The sequence below is a fragment of the Kwoniella newhampshirensis genome, chromosome 8 (assembly GCF_039105145.1).
Source record: "Kwoniella newhampshirensis strain CBS 13917 chromosome 8, whole genome shotgun sequence".
Classification (NCBI taxonomy): domain Eukaryota; kingdom Fungi; phylum Basidiomycota; class Tremellomycetes; order Tremellales; family Cryptococcaceae; genus Kwoniella; species Kwoniella newhampshirensis.
Genome location: NC_089962.1, coordinates 1,020,627 through 1,032,735, shown reverse-complemented (window position 1 = coordinate 1,032,735; position 12,109 = coordinate 1,020,627). Strand labels below are relative to the sequence as shown.

Genomic DNA, 12,109 nt, shown 5'->3' with positions numbered 1-12,109 from the left:
TTGATCGTTGTCGTTGTTGTTGTGGCTCCTTGATGCGATGCGTGTATGATCGGTCCGATATGAATGAGTGAGGGGCTCGTGTGTATGTTCGTGTGCGTGTGGGTGTGTTCGTGCGTGACGTTGATGATGATGTGATGGTAATGTTGTGGTGTGGAAATGTAAAAGTTAATTGAACCTGAATGAAATTGACTCCGAAGAGATGGAGTCAATGCCACTCATTTCACCAAAGACAAGTGCTGCCCCCCTTCCAACGCATGAGCTCCATCAAACTGTACCTTCAGTCTATCTCTGCAGTGCATATACCTCGATTCCAGGGTCTATCTCAACATCTAAGAGACATATCTCAAGGAGAGTCGCGCCAAGCAAAGAAGATATCCGTCGAGAGCAGCGAACCTCATCTTTTCCTTTTGATTCTGATTACGCCGTCTCGAGTGGCGCCGGGAGGGCGTATGTCGCCACGACGACTTACATTCATGGGATGGGGAAAACCTTCATGAACGACATCACACATGACGTGTCGCATGATGTATGCATACAGGTTCATCACGATTATTGAGGTATCTTATGCGGGGTATGCTTGCTTTTATCTTGCGTGTCGGCCTCCATGGTTCTCTCACGATCTCCACATGCATATTATCGCACTTCCACGACCCTTGTGCTCTTGTCTTTCTCCAGCTCCTCCTCGAGGTGCTTGACCATCTCCCTCACCCTCTCTACGCCGACTCTGACCACGCCCATGATCTCGTCCGCAGCCAGTGGCGTTCCGCCTGCTTTCGATAGCACACAGATCTCTCGTTGAGCGTTCAATGTCAGAGTCAAAGTGCCAGCGCAGAGCGTAGCTTCCAGATGGATAGGATCGAGGATAGGTTGGAGACTGAAAAATCGGTCGTTTAGCGTATGACACGGATGACGGCACCACACGTACTCACTTCTCGTAGTAAGCAAAAGTCAGACAGAGGGGAGTATGGTGAATAGCGAGGGGAACTGGAGCTCTCTCATCGGGAGAATGCTTGATACGAAAGCGTCATCAGCAAGACATGTCAAGTCGTGACCACATGACAGGCTCACAATGATAACCTCATCTCCAATGACTTCGACTTCAGGCTTCCTGAAATGTCTCAATGCTGCCATGCCTGCCATAGCAGCACAATCGAGCAAGTTTCCAGAATCAGACAGGAAGTGTAAAGTAAGTCGAAGATGCCAGACCTGCTCGAGCAATTCAGCTCATGGCAGGCACCACAAGTAAGAAGCACGTCAGGCGTGAGACGCACCTTCTCCCCTGCGATGATACACAGTGCTTCCCGATCAACAGCTTCTGTTCTCCTTATGCTTTTCTCGAGTAACCGTGTGATCATGACTTCATCATCGCTGGCTCTGGAACAAAAGTCAACCTGTCAATTCTTCTCATCTATGCTCGACTCGATTCCCACGACAGACTCACCGTCCTGATTCGTAAACGCTACTTGCCATCGGTCCGATTTCCGAGTTGATGAGTAGGAAACCCTCGTACGGTCTGTCATCTCGCGGTTTGGCTATGGTAGCGGTCACTTGAGCAAGGACACTGTGTATCGGTCAGCATGTTCCTCCAAACGTGCTGAGGTTGAGCCAAAAGTGATGTGGAAGGAGCTCGTCAGGCACATTGACCATCTGAGACGCAGATCGGAGAAAGGGAAGACATAGCGAAGGACTGAAGAACTACATTGCATCACTCACGCTGTCTTTCCTAATCGACACTCCACACATCCCAGCTCTTCCCCAAAGATATAATCAACCTTCCTCATCTCCAACGGTAATCTACCATCGAGTCTTCGACTTTCTGCGAGTGCTGCAAGGAGGAACTCCTTCTGGACAGAGGGAGGTTCGATCTCTCGTACCATGTTGTAAAGGTGCTTTCTGTCGTAGCGGTCGTGTCGGGGAGGAGTTGAGCTTCAAGAGAAATCAGAAAGGTGAGACAGGGAGAGGGAAGAGCCGCAAACGTTAGCATAAAATATATGTGCGGCTGAAATGATCTAGCTGATCGCTACAACGATTAAATGATGATGATTGCTGGAAATCTGAACATTTCATTCGAGTTGCAGGCGATGAACAGCTTACGTAAGTTCTTTGACCTCGAACCCCGCGGGGTGCTCCGTATGCTGCTTACGGTCAACGGTCTACTTGATCTTGACTTCAACGTGTCTTTCTTTCCTCCTTCGCTCGAACAACTTATAGCTCGATTTGGTCATCATGACCGCTGCGGTAGCAAATGCCAATGGTGGTCCATCAAAACTGACCAGCTATCTGGCGGACGAGACGAGATTTGCGCATATCGACAAAGTCTTAGATAGGAGAGGACCTTGGACTGATGAGCGGTTTGTGGGTGGGAAGGAGGTGAGTGGATCCTGCTGCAAATCCCCATGGCATCGCCTCCGACGACGATACTTCACTGCTATGAGTCGCTTCACGAAGAGAAGAGATCAGTAGGGACTGGACGACTGATGAATCTTGTCAGACTAAAGACTTTCTTAGAACTCAGTCAAAGATCCTGGTAATCGGTGCTGGCGGGTTAGGATGCGAGATATTACAGAACCTGGCTTTGTGTAAGTACGCTTCGACGCATTTTATGACATACAGACAACCTATACTGAACTGTCGACGGTACAAGCCGGCTTCAACAATATACATGTGATCGATATGGACACTATCGATATTTCCAACCTGAACCGACAGTTCCTCTTTCGGTGAGCTACTGAACTGCACAAGGAACGGGCACAGCTGAGAACGATCTAGCGAGGCGGATGTCGGAAAGTCTAAAGCCCTATGTGCGGCTGAATTTGTGATGAAGCGAGTCCCGGGTGTCAAAGTTACTGCGTACGTGTATCAACTACTCATCCCATGGACGGTCGTCTCACAGCGTGTCTCATAATCTGTAGTTACCACGGCAAGATCCAAGATCATCCTCAATCATTCTACGCCCAGTTCAACATCGTGGTGGCTGGTCTTGACTCCATTTCTGCAAGAAGATGGATCAACGCTACTCTCGTTCAGATGGCGCAGGAGGATGAAGAGAACTTGAAACCCTTGATTGACGGTGGTACGGAGGGTAAGGCGCTCTGGACAAGCAGAGCTGACGAACAGGCTTTAAGGGGCAAGCGAGAGTGATTTTGCCAACAGTCACATCGTGCTACGAGTGTTCTGTGAGTGTATTCCGGGGTATTGATGATGGAAATCCCGCTGATCCGAGTTTTAGATCGATATGCTCACACCTCCAACCGCCTTCCCTATATGTACTATTGCCAATACCCCTCGTCTACCTGAGCACTGTATCGAATGGGCGAGCGTTCTCGAATGGCCAAAAGTCTTCAAGGGTGCGTAGACTTACATATACGAAGGGTATGCTGACATCTGTGCAGACAAAAAGCTGGATACGGACGATCCGGACCACATCGAGTGGTTGTATCGACAAGCATCTGCTCGAGCGGCGCAGTTCAAGATAGAGGGGGTGACATGGGCTTTGACACAGGGTGTGGTGAAGAATATCATACCTGCGATCGCTAGTACGAACGCCATCATCGCGGGTAAGTGAACTTCTCTTTGGCGACCCGAGGCTCATCGCTGACGAGACTTGGGCGAGTAGCGTCTTGCTGCAATGAAGCACTCAAGATCGCGACGGCGTGCGCTCCCTTTCTTAACAACTACATGATGGTGTGTTCTGCGTCGTAGATTCTATCAAAGTAGGCGTTGACATTGCAGTCAGTACGTCGGCAACGATTCAGTTTATACCTACACTTTCGAGCACGAGAAACGTCCCGAATGTCCAGTATGTGGAGGCGAATCTCTCACCGCCGATGTTGGACGCGACTGGACCTTGGAAAGGTTTATCGACTCGCTTATCGCGCGACAAGACCTGTGAGCTGCATCTGGCATGGAAGGCTAAGGCTCGCTGACGATATCTCCAGGCAAATCTCGCGACCCTCCCTGTCCACTTCTCGCGGAGCTTTATACTGGCCGAGTCCTCCTGATGTGCACGAGGCCACGAAGCCGAATTTGGAAAAGCTTCTCGTTGACCTGTTGATCGAGGACGACGGGATCACGGTGCTCGATCCCGCTCTACCTGTCAGTCTGAGTATCACCGTGAACTTCCTGTAGGACGCGGGTGTGGAAAAAGGATTGTAGGGGTCGTCGCCCATTGGTGCGCGGCTGATTAGCTAGTCATATGTTTGTATACATGGATAGATTCATGGCTCTGCGCCGTAAGTCTGGATGGTTCGACCCGATAGATGTCGTGCATGACCAAGTCTATGATGTTTATCAGTCTTGTTTTCGATGATCACCGTCGATGCACTCTTGTCACCAGAATGCAGCGCAGATCGCACTCCGCGCCCCGCGGTGAGTCTGGGTTGTAATATCGGAATCATAGACCTTGAGTGGAGGTCGATTCGTGATTGATCATCAATTCTGAATCGATGAATAATCTCCAGTCCGATCTCAGGGTACAAGCATCACCCCACGCGGATGATTTCGCAATCCCTCCACATTCTGGATCGATGTCAGATGGGTTGATGATGGCGTTCAAGGTGTTCTGGACGGTGAATTGTTTGGCATGGTAAGTGACGATTGGTGGCCGGGGGTCATCCAAACACGTTGGGATTCTGATGAGTGGTAAGACTCGTCGACGGTATGGGTTGAGCTGAAAAAAGTATATATACCCCTCGGGGTCAGTGACAGTCATTGAGAGACTAATCCACATCTGAACTCAAGCCCTAACGTCGTGAACATAATTACACACCGCCTCTAAGCTTGATCATCCTCACTCACACGTCTCTTCAGAATGTCATCCACTGCCACCACAACGACTGTCACAGCCAAAACCCTCCCACCTCCTCACAGGATTTTGGCCTCCCATTCGACCATTGACGGCACCCCTCTCGTCATGGACGACACATTTCCCCACGCCAACGACGACGAGACCCTCAAAGCGTGTGTGGGGTATGTCCAGCCCACGTTGATCGGGGAGCCTGAGAAAGCGGTGGAGTGGGCGGGGTACCGACCCAGTAAGATCAGCCATGATGATCAAACATCGTTGAGATGGGTCGGTGAGTGCCATCCATCTGAACCTGATTCTACTGTGAAGTTCGGGGTTGGTTTTGCAAGAGGTTCAGGGCTGATGGTCTGATCATTCGATTGGGATGAGAGTAGATATTCCGCCACATTATGAGGGCGCTCTTCATTTCACGAACACTTTTGGAAAGTCTTGTGGTCACTCATTTGAATGGTGGTCCGGCCACTCTTCCGCCTCCTGCTCTCGCACACTCGCACTCGCACTCGCACTTCCATCCGCACATCCTTCAATACCAGTCCCATCCCCCTTTATCCTACAGTACTTTATCTTCCGGCCCCAAGATACCCCGTGGAGGGAGGTTTATCTCCCCAACCTCCATTCACACATTAGCCAGTCCTAAAGACCTGCCTACTGATCGTCCTCGCCCACTCCATCTCACAGACTACCTCATCGTCACACATGGGGAAGCGGTCATGGGCCTGCACGACGGTACCACCAAGACTGTCCGAGTCGGGGACGCCGTCGTCCAGATTGCGAATATCCACTCGTGGAGTAATCACACTTCCGAATGGGCGAGTGAGTGGATTCCTTTCCCCTCACTTCCTCTCATCATGACAACACCCATACAAGATGTTGCAATACAGTACACTACACTACAAGCCACCGGTTCGGCCATTCCCCCCCAGAATCGTCTTTGACAAACAGTGTTCGCGGAGGACCGCCGCTGACATGAAGTCGCGTCGAACTCGCACAGGATTCGTGGGCGTCGTCGTGCCCTCCAAACCTGTTTTGCTGGATGGGGAGGGACTCGATCGACCTCCTTTCAATGGCTATCATGCGCAGTTCTAAGCGGATTGGATGAGCCAACGAGGATATACCGTGAGGAGGACGGTAGAATGGAGCGGTGCACTCGTTGAGAGTGAAGTGTGCTGAAGGCAGCCGGGTACTATAGATGGGTGTCGAAAGACCTCAAGTAATTTAGCACCCCCAGGAATCGAAGTGGAATTCACTCATGACACATATGGATCGCCATGTCGAGACAGCTTTTTGAGTCCGACCGGATCGTGCATCAGGTACAGACTTCCTAACTTCACTGACGACAGTCATGCACAACTTCGTTTTTTTAACAGACATAACTTATCGTTTGTCAAGCGACAATGAGTCCGCTCCATACCACAAGCACTCATGGCCGCTAGTGTCGTGTATGACATTGCATGGTCATTAAACCAACTGCTTAATCCACAAAAAAACCAAAATCTCCAGTATACAAGAAAAAGGCGTAAACGAAAAGTGTTCGCACAACAGCTCTCCGCTCAACACTTGGTCCCCTGCGCTGCGCTGTCCCCAAAGTACTTCTTACAGCGTCGAGGCTTCCCACATCTCTTTTATCGGCGCGGAAGAAGAATGACCGCGGGATGTCCGTACGGGACTAGTCCCTTGCGGCTCGAACCACCAGCACGATCATGACGATGAGTGATATGATGGCGCTGAGACCAACGAGACTGTAGAGACATCTCTTGGCGTATCGCAATTCGGTCTGTGCCAGAGAGGAATACGAATGATCAAGTCAGCCTGTGGATATCTGGCGCGAGTGAGAGGGCTCCAAGCTGTGTGTCGAACGAAATGAAGAGTCTAGGAGATGGATCCAACAAGAACCATGAGGGACGGAAGGAACTGCTCAAGTGGCGGTGAAGTCGCAGAACAGAGAAAGAACAAGCGGCGGGAGACTTGACTGGTTGGTACATTGTGTTGCTGCAAAGCCGTGTTGGCGAGACTCACCTGGCGAATGATCGTGATCATCTCTTGGACCTTTTGTGCCTTTTCGGGATCCTGTTCTTCCTCTGCTTCTTCATCCTTTAGGGGGACGCACAAGCTACATGTGTTCAAATCAAATTCCAATCAGCCATGAAACATGAAATCCTCCAGAACGAAAGCGATTGAAACACCGCCATTCGGCATGATAATGTACGCAAGGGGAGATTGAGCCGTCGCGGGGGCGGAGCACAGAACCACTCACACTATAGTCCCGACCAGCCAGAAGAAAGGACACAAGAACCCCCATTTCCACAACGCCCTTGCCAGAGTCTTCGGCTCCGTCTGATTCTCTTCAGCATAAACTGGCAGGCCTTCCGCATTGTTCATGTCCACTCCTAGGGACCCCGACGGCGAACTCGAGTAGGCGTGTACGGTATCGAGCATGAAAGGCGAAGATACGGGACCGATATCAAACTCGGGAGTCGGAGCCGCAGGGAGGTAGGATGGAGGTAGGATGTAGGCGTGATGGGAAGAAGGCATACGAGGTAAAGTGTAGATCGGTGGTGGTGGTCGGAGCGGTGGTGAGGTCGATGATGTGGTACGGAACGGATCGTTGTCTTCGTCGAGGTACGCCTCTCTGTTGACGACAAGTCTTGGGCTGATGATCACCTCATGGGCTTGGGCCAGATCGTTTTCGCTGAGGCAAGGGACGGGCTTGCGATTGATGGTGATGGTAGATTGGCGTCTGGCCTTTGTAGACTCTGGATAACTCGCCGAAGCGGGAGTATCGAGGTCGGACGGAGAGGGCGAGCAATCATCTTCGATGGTGGTGGTGGTGGTGGTGGTGGTGGTGGTGGAAGGGGAAAGAGGGGGTGTAGCCATGATAGACTGGGTCTGTGATTGAGGAGTCGCGGGCGTGGTGATATCGTTAGTGGTAGAAGTCGTCATCATGTATATAACGTTGCGAAGTCGTCGTCTCTGAATCGTAAGTCGTGGTCTCTTTGTTTTGTTTTTCCGTCGATGCAGAACGTTAACTTTGTCCAATGAAGAAGAGAGAAGGATCCGAAAGACCTCTTTTACTGGAAATTAAATATATATACCGTTGTCTTTCCTTCATTTCACCATCCCATCACTTGACAGTCAACTTATGGCAATAATTCCCATTTCATTTCATTTCATTTCATCCTCCGGTCCCACTTGACTGCTGCTCCTTGGACTCCACATTCGGACATCAAACGCGAGAAGGCGAGCGCGTGCACACACGGTCCTCGTGTGCGGAAAGGGATGTGAGTGAGAACAAAACACGGATGTGTTCTTCCACCCCCCCCCCACACACACACCCCTTGCCGAGATGGACGGATGAGATGACCACGCCTCGCTCATGCCACACGCACGCAGACAATGCGCATGCTCTTGACCGCATTGATCAGGGCTGTGACTGGTGATTGTGTATTCGCTGTGAAGATCACACTCAAGGGTCTGGTCTCTGTGTCCCTGAAATGCGCCGTACAGTAAAAGCGACAAGTGTGGATATGAAACGAGTTGCGTCCGTTCGTGCAAGAGCGGCACGCGGTCCGACGATTACATGTCTGGAAATGATCACGATCTATAGTCATTAGCGGGCACCTAGAGGGGATCTTGCCTTTTGTTCTTTCGATTCGCTGCCGTCGTCTTCTTACCAAAATGGACTTTGGCATTTTACAGCAAGGTCTCGGAATGTCAACTCCCAGGAACGCCGGTCGTCAGTTTCATGTGGGACCTGTTTCACCATTCTCGACGCCATCTTGAGCATGTGTCCTTGTAGGGCGCAACTTGAGTGCATCGTGCTATACCAGACATCAGGCAGCCCGCCTCGTGGCTTGTGTATAAGTTTTCATTCTTTCTTCCAACCTCTCCTCAATCAGGCCTCCGCCCTTCGAACAAACCTCTCGAAACCTGCACTTCTTTCCGATCATGATCGCCAGATTAAAGCAGATATCTGAACCCTTTCTGCATCGCTTTGGCATCTTGCACAGTGGTACTTTCCAAAGCAGCGGCTTCAGCAAGGGTATCGCCATGCTCGTTGAAAGCCCTTTCGCCTTCCTCAAGCCGCCGATTCGCCGACACGAGGATTTGGCGGAAGAGAAGGTTCAGCTACGATTATATCAAGGGTATCAGCCCTTTACTACGGTGAAGTGCCATGGATGAGTAAAGAACATACGAGGATGGTGACGACAAACATGGTCAAGACGATAGCGTATGACTTCAGGTAGCTCCTGCGAAAGTCGGGAAGATTGAGCATACAAAACCCTAGTTGGTAATGGTTCCAACTCACGGTCCGAACTTGGTCGGCCACACGTACTGCAAATTTCATCAGCGATTGTGTTTAGGTAGGAGGATGAAACACTCACACTTCCTGCAATGTTTCCTGTTTGCGACAAGGCGTTCTGCATGTTCACTCAATCAGTCAAATATGCTTGCCACTCCGACATAGGTGCTCACCATAAATGCAAGGGCTACCGCCCTCTTGGCCGGTGGACGAGGGAACGAACTACTCATCCAGGTGTACATCTGCGAGTGAGGGATTCTGAATCAGCCACCTGACAGTCTTCGGGTCCACCTCCACTCACAATGATGTATCCTGCATATGACCCCGCTTGGAGGAACAAGGCTACGTAACGAGCAGCCTTATTGGAAGGCTTAGTCGCTGTTGGAGCATAGCGGTCAGATAATGACCGATTTTCCCCAGCGCTGATACAAACCCATCGAAATGATGAAGCCAATTATACCCATGACCAGCGGCCAGGTGGAGTGAATGAATTTCTCCTTGGTGCGATCCGAATGCCAAGAATTGATGATAGCAAGGATGCAAGAGAACTGATGAGTCATGATCAGTACCTTCTTGCGTGCGCGGTATCGCTCAAAGCGGACTAAGGGCATAAAGATTCACTGACTACCCAAGGAGGCGCGGCAAGCAGAAGAGTTTCAGTCGTTCCATAACCCAAAGTCCTGGTCTACCATATTGTTAGCGGAAAGACAGCATGGCTGTCGCTGACAGACTTACTAAGGTGGGGAAGTATCTGCAGATGAGAAGGTCAGAATGGACTTCACAGACGCTGGACAACAACGGACAATGCGAAAGACCTACATGTTGAAGGAGAGGCCAGTAACGCAAGCAGTCAAGCTGAGCATCAAGATGTAAATCTTCCAATCCTACAAATAGACAGGGATCAGTCATCGATAGCTTTTGTTTTTCCTGTTCCGATACTCACCTTCAGAGCCATGACAAGACCGCTGTACCATTTGTCCTCACCCGAATCTCTATCGACTTCACCAACATCTTCCAGCATTCGCAATTGGGCAACCTGAATCTCTTCTTCGGAGAAGCCGCGCTTGGTGTTGTGCGGGAAGTCAGGGAGCATAAAGATAGCCACAATGGCGAAGAACATCGTCAAAGCTCCTTCAACTGAAGCAGGAGAAAGGCAAAAAGAGCGATCAAATAAAGGTAGAAGGGGAAGGTGAACTGTCAGAGTCCGCTTTCAAAAAGATTACAGTGGCAATCAACACACTGTAAAACAACCAACGCCAAGCGGCGTGCCCCAGTTTTCCTTTCATATTGGCCAACACCCCCGCAGCGATGAGTGAGCCTGGAGGCAAGAGAAAATGAGTAACGACTAGGACTTGGCTCTACTCGGTAACTCGATCTCACCAAAAGCGTTCGAGATCAAATTTCCGCAGTACAGGATGGTGTATCTAAGACTGATCTCATCTTTCTTGTACCATTTGCTGAACAATACCACGACGGATGAGCGCAGAAATACAACTTTCTTCCGTTACTGAGACATACCTAAGGATGAATAGCGCTCCTGGAAGGAAAGCGGCTTCCACCATTCTACCTCATTAGGTAGTCAGTTTCAGTCTAACTTGGCCATTTCCAGTTACAGGAGAGAGGAAGGAACCTACCCCAAAAACAGACGAGTCAAGAGGGCTCCGGCAAAGTTTTGGGTGATACCCGTCAAGACCGAGATCATACCCCACTGAGGATCAAGAGGTGTCAGCAGGATGTCCAAATTCAAGGACAGAATGGACGCACCACCAACATGGCCGCTGGGATGTAAAGGGAAGGTCTACCGATGCGGTTCTACATTGAGATTGGAGTCAGCGGTTTGTCATTCCCACGGCATGTGAGACTCACCAAGAGCATGTTGGACGGTACTGTTCGGCGTATCAGTCAGACCCTTGTGTGCTGCAAGAAAGCAGTCTCTCACCTTGGAACAGAATGTATCCGACCTATGCTTTCTGGTATCAGTATCGTCCTCCTAATGTACCGCACAGACTCACATATAGAATGGAGAGCAAGGTGGGGAATTGGTTTCCTGTGAGGTGGAGGTCTTCCTCGAAACCTACGCCAAGCAGGAGCACAAAGGTAAGCAAGAAAAGGATTATTATATCTCAGTCCTCGCAGACGCCAGACCGACCTTGTAGACGTGCAGCAGCTGCATTGTTTCGATCGATATAGTTTCTGTAAGCACCCCTAGGTTAGCTCACACCGTATCGATAAAGTGTGATTTCCAGTCAGCTGACTCACAAAACTATTCATCATGGGAAAGATCAACGAGTCAGCGAACCACTTCTTGAGATGGAGTATGCGATATGAAAGATAAAGAAAATCACTGTAGATCACGATCAAGATACTGAACCTCAGATCCAACTTCAACTTCAATCTCTTCTCGATTCTTGCCCTCCTCTCCGAGCCAAGAACCAACGATGGATCACCCTTCGCGCCCACTTCAGCCAGGTGAGCGGCTTGGTTCTCGGACAGATGTTCGTGGAACCGCGAATCGCCGCGGGGCTTGGTAGGTCGACCGGTTGCGGTGGTAGCGATGTGCTCCGACTCCGAGCCAGAACTGTGATGAGTGTAGATGGGTTTCTCCATCGTGTCGGGGTTGATCGCACAGGGCTCCTTGGGACAGAGACGATGAATCGATGAAAAGGTACAAGACGATACGGGTGTATGGATAGATCGGTGTACACAATATAGATGTATCTATGAGGGTGGCAAAGGAGTAAAAGAAAGACGTTGGATGCAAGTCACAAGATCAGTCCAGTTATGACGGCGAGGAGATCGACGAGGAACGGTCTAGCGAGTAGTGAATGCGCTGAGACCAGATGGAGGATATAGGGGACGAGGAGGAATGAGGACATCTCATGACCCGTTCCCAACAAATCTACCACTTTATATTAACCAACTCTACCTAGATGTTCGACTCTCCGATCCCAACACTATCATCCACAGACCGTACCTCTCTCCCCCCTCGCCCCGTTCCTTTCTCC

General features: G+C 50.4%; 5 protein-coding genes across 5 annotated transcripts; 2 read left to right on the top strand and 3 right to left on the bottom strand.

Annotated features, from left to right (window-relative positions):
• Positions 1–633: 633 nt before the first annotated feature.
• On the bottom strand, positions 634–1,877 carry IAR55_004588 (uncharacterized protein; the record flags this gene model as incomplete). Its single annotated transcript, XM_066947685.1, has 6 exons — positions 634–874; positions 930–1,009; positions 1,069–1,206; positions 1,272–1,374; positions 1,442–1,561; positions 1,714–1,877. The coding sequence occupies 6 exons, from the start codon at positions 1,875–1,877 to the stop codon at positions 634–636; spliced, it is 846 nt and encodes a 281-aa protein (XP_066802099.1).
• Positions 1,878–2,226: 349 nt separating this feature from the next.
• IAR55_004587 (uncharacterized protein) lies at positions 2,227–4,128 on the top strand (the record flags this gene model as incomplete). Its single annotated transcript, XM_066947684.1, has 11 exons — positions 2,227–2,370; positions 2,492–2,579; positions 2,645–2,720; positions 2,770–2,850; positions 2,913–3,073; positions 3,118–3,176; positions 3,230–3,347; positions 3,393–3,557; positions 3,617–3,684; positions 3,737–3,888; positions 3,939–4,128. 11 exons carry the CDS (start codon positions 2,227–2,229, stop codon positions 4,126–4,128), a joined length of 1,302 nt encoding a protein of 433 aa, XP_066802098.1.
• Positions 4,129–4,810: 682 nt separating this feature from the next.
• On the top strand, positions 4,811–5,890 carry IAR55_004586 (uncharacterized protein; the record flags this gene model as incomplete). The annotated part of the gene is made up of 4 exons (XM_066947683.1): positions 4,811–5,075; positions 5,179–5,238; positions 5,483–5,617; positions 5,796–5,890. The coding sequence occupies 4 exons, from the start codon at positions 4,811–4,813 to the stop codon at positions 5,888–5,890; spliced, it is 555 nt and encodes a 184-aa protein (XP_066802097.1).
• Positions 5,891–6,470: 580 nt separating this feature from the next.
• Positions 6,471–7,747, bottom strand: IAR55_004585 (uncharacterized protein; the record flags this gene model as incomplete). The annotated part of the gene is made up of 3 exons (XM_066947682.1): positions 6,471–6,578; positions 6,821–6,914; positions 7,059–7,747. The coding sequence occupies 3 exons, from the start codon at positions 7,745–7,747 to the stop codon at positions 6,471–6,473; spliced, it is 891 nt and encodes a 296-aa protein (XP_066802096.1).
• A 1,014-nt stretch (positions 7,748–8,761) lies between these two features.
• Positions 8,762–11,711, bottom strand: IAR55_004584 (uncharacterized protein; the record flags this gene model as incomplete). Its single annotated transcript, XM_066947681.1, has 21 exons — positions 8,762–8,929; positions 8,997–9,051; positions 9,111–9,136; positions 9,187–9,222; positions 9,278–9,346; positions 9,406–9,482; positions 9,538–9,652; positions 9,730–9,789; positions 9,840–9,855; positions 9,924–9,988; positions 10,048–10,241; positions 10,345–10,422; positions 10,485–10,561; positions 10,623–10,667; positions 10,739–10,812; positions 10,869–10,916; positions 10,971–10,990; positions 11,044–11,065; positions 11,117–11,178; positions 11,254–11,297; positions 11,488–11,711. The coding sequence occupies 21 exons, from the start codon at positions 11,709–11,711 to the stop codon at positions 8,762–8,764; spliced, it is 1,575 nt and encodes a 524-aa protein (XP_066802095.1).
• Positions 11,712–12,109: the final 398 nt, after the last annotated feature.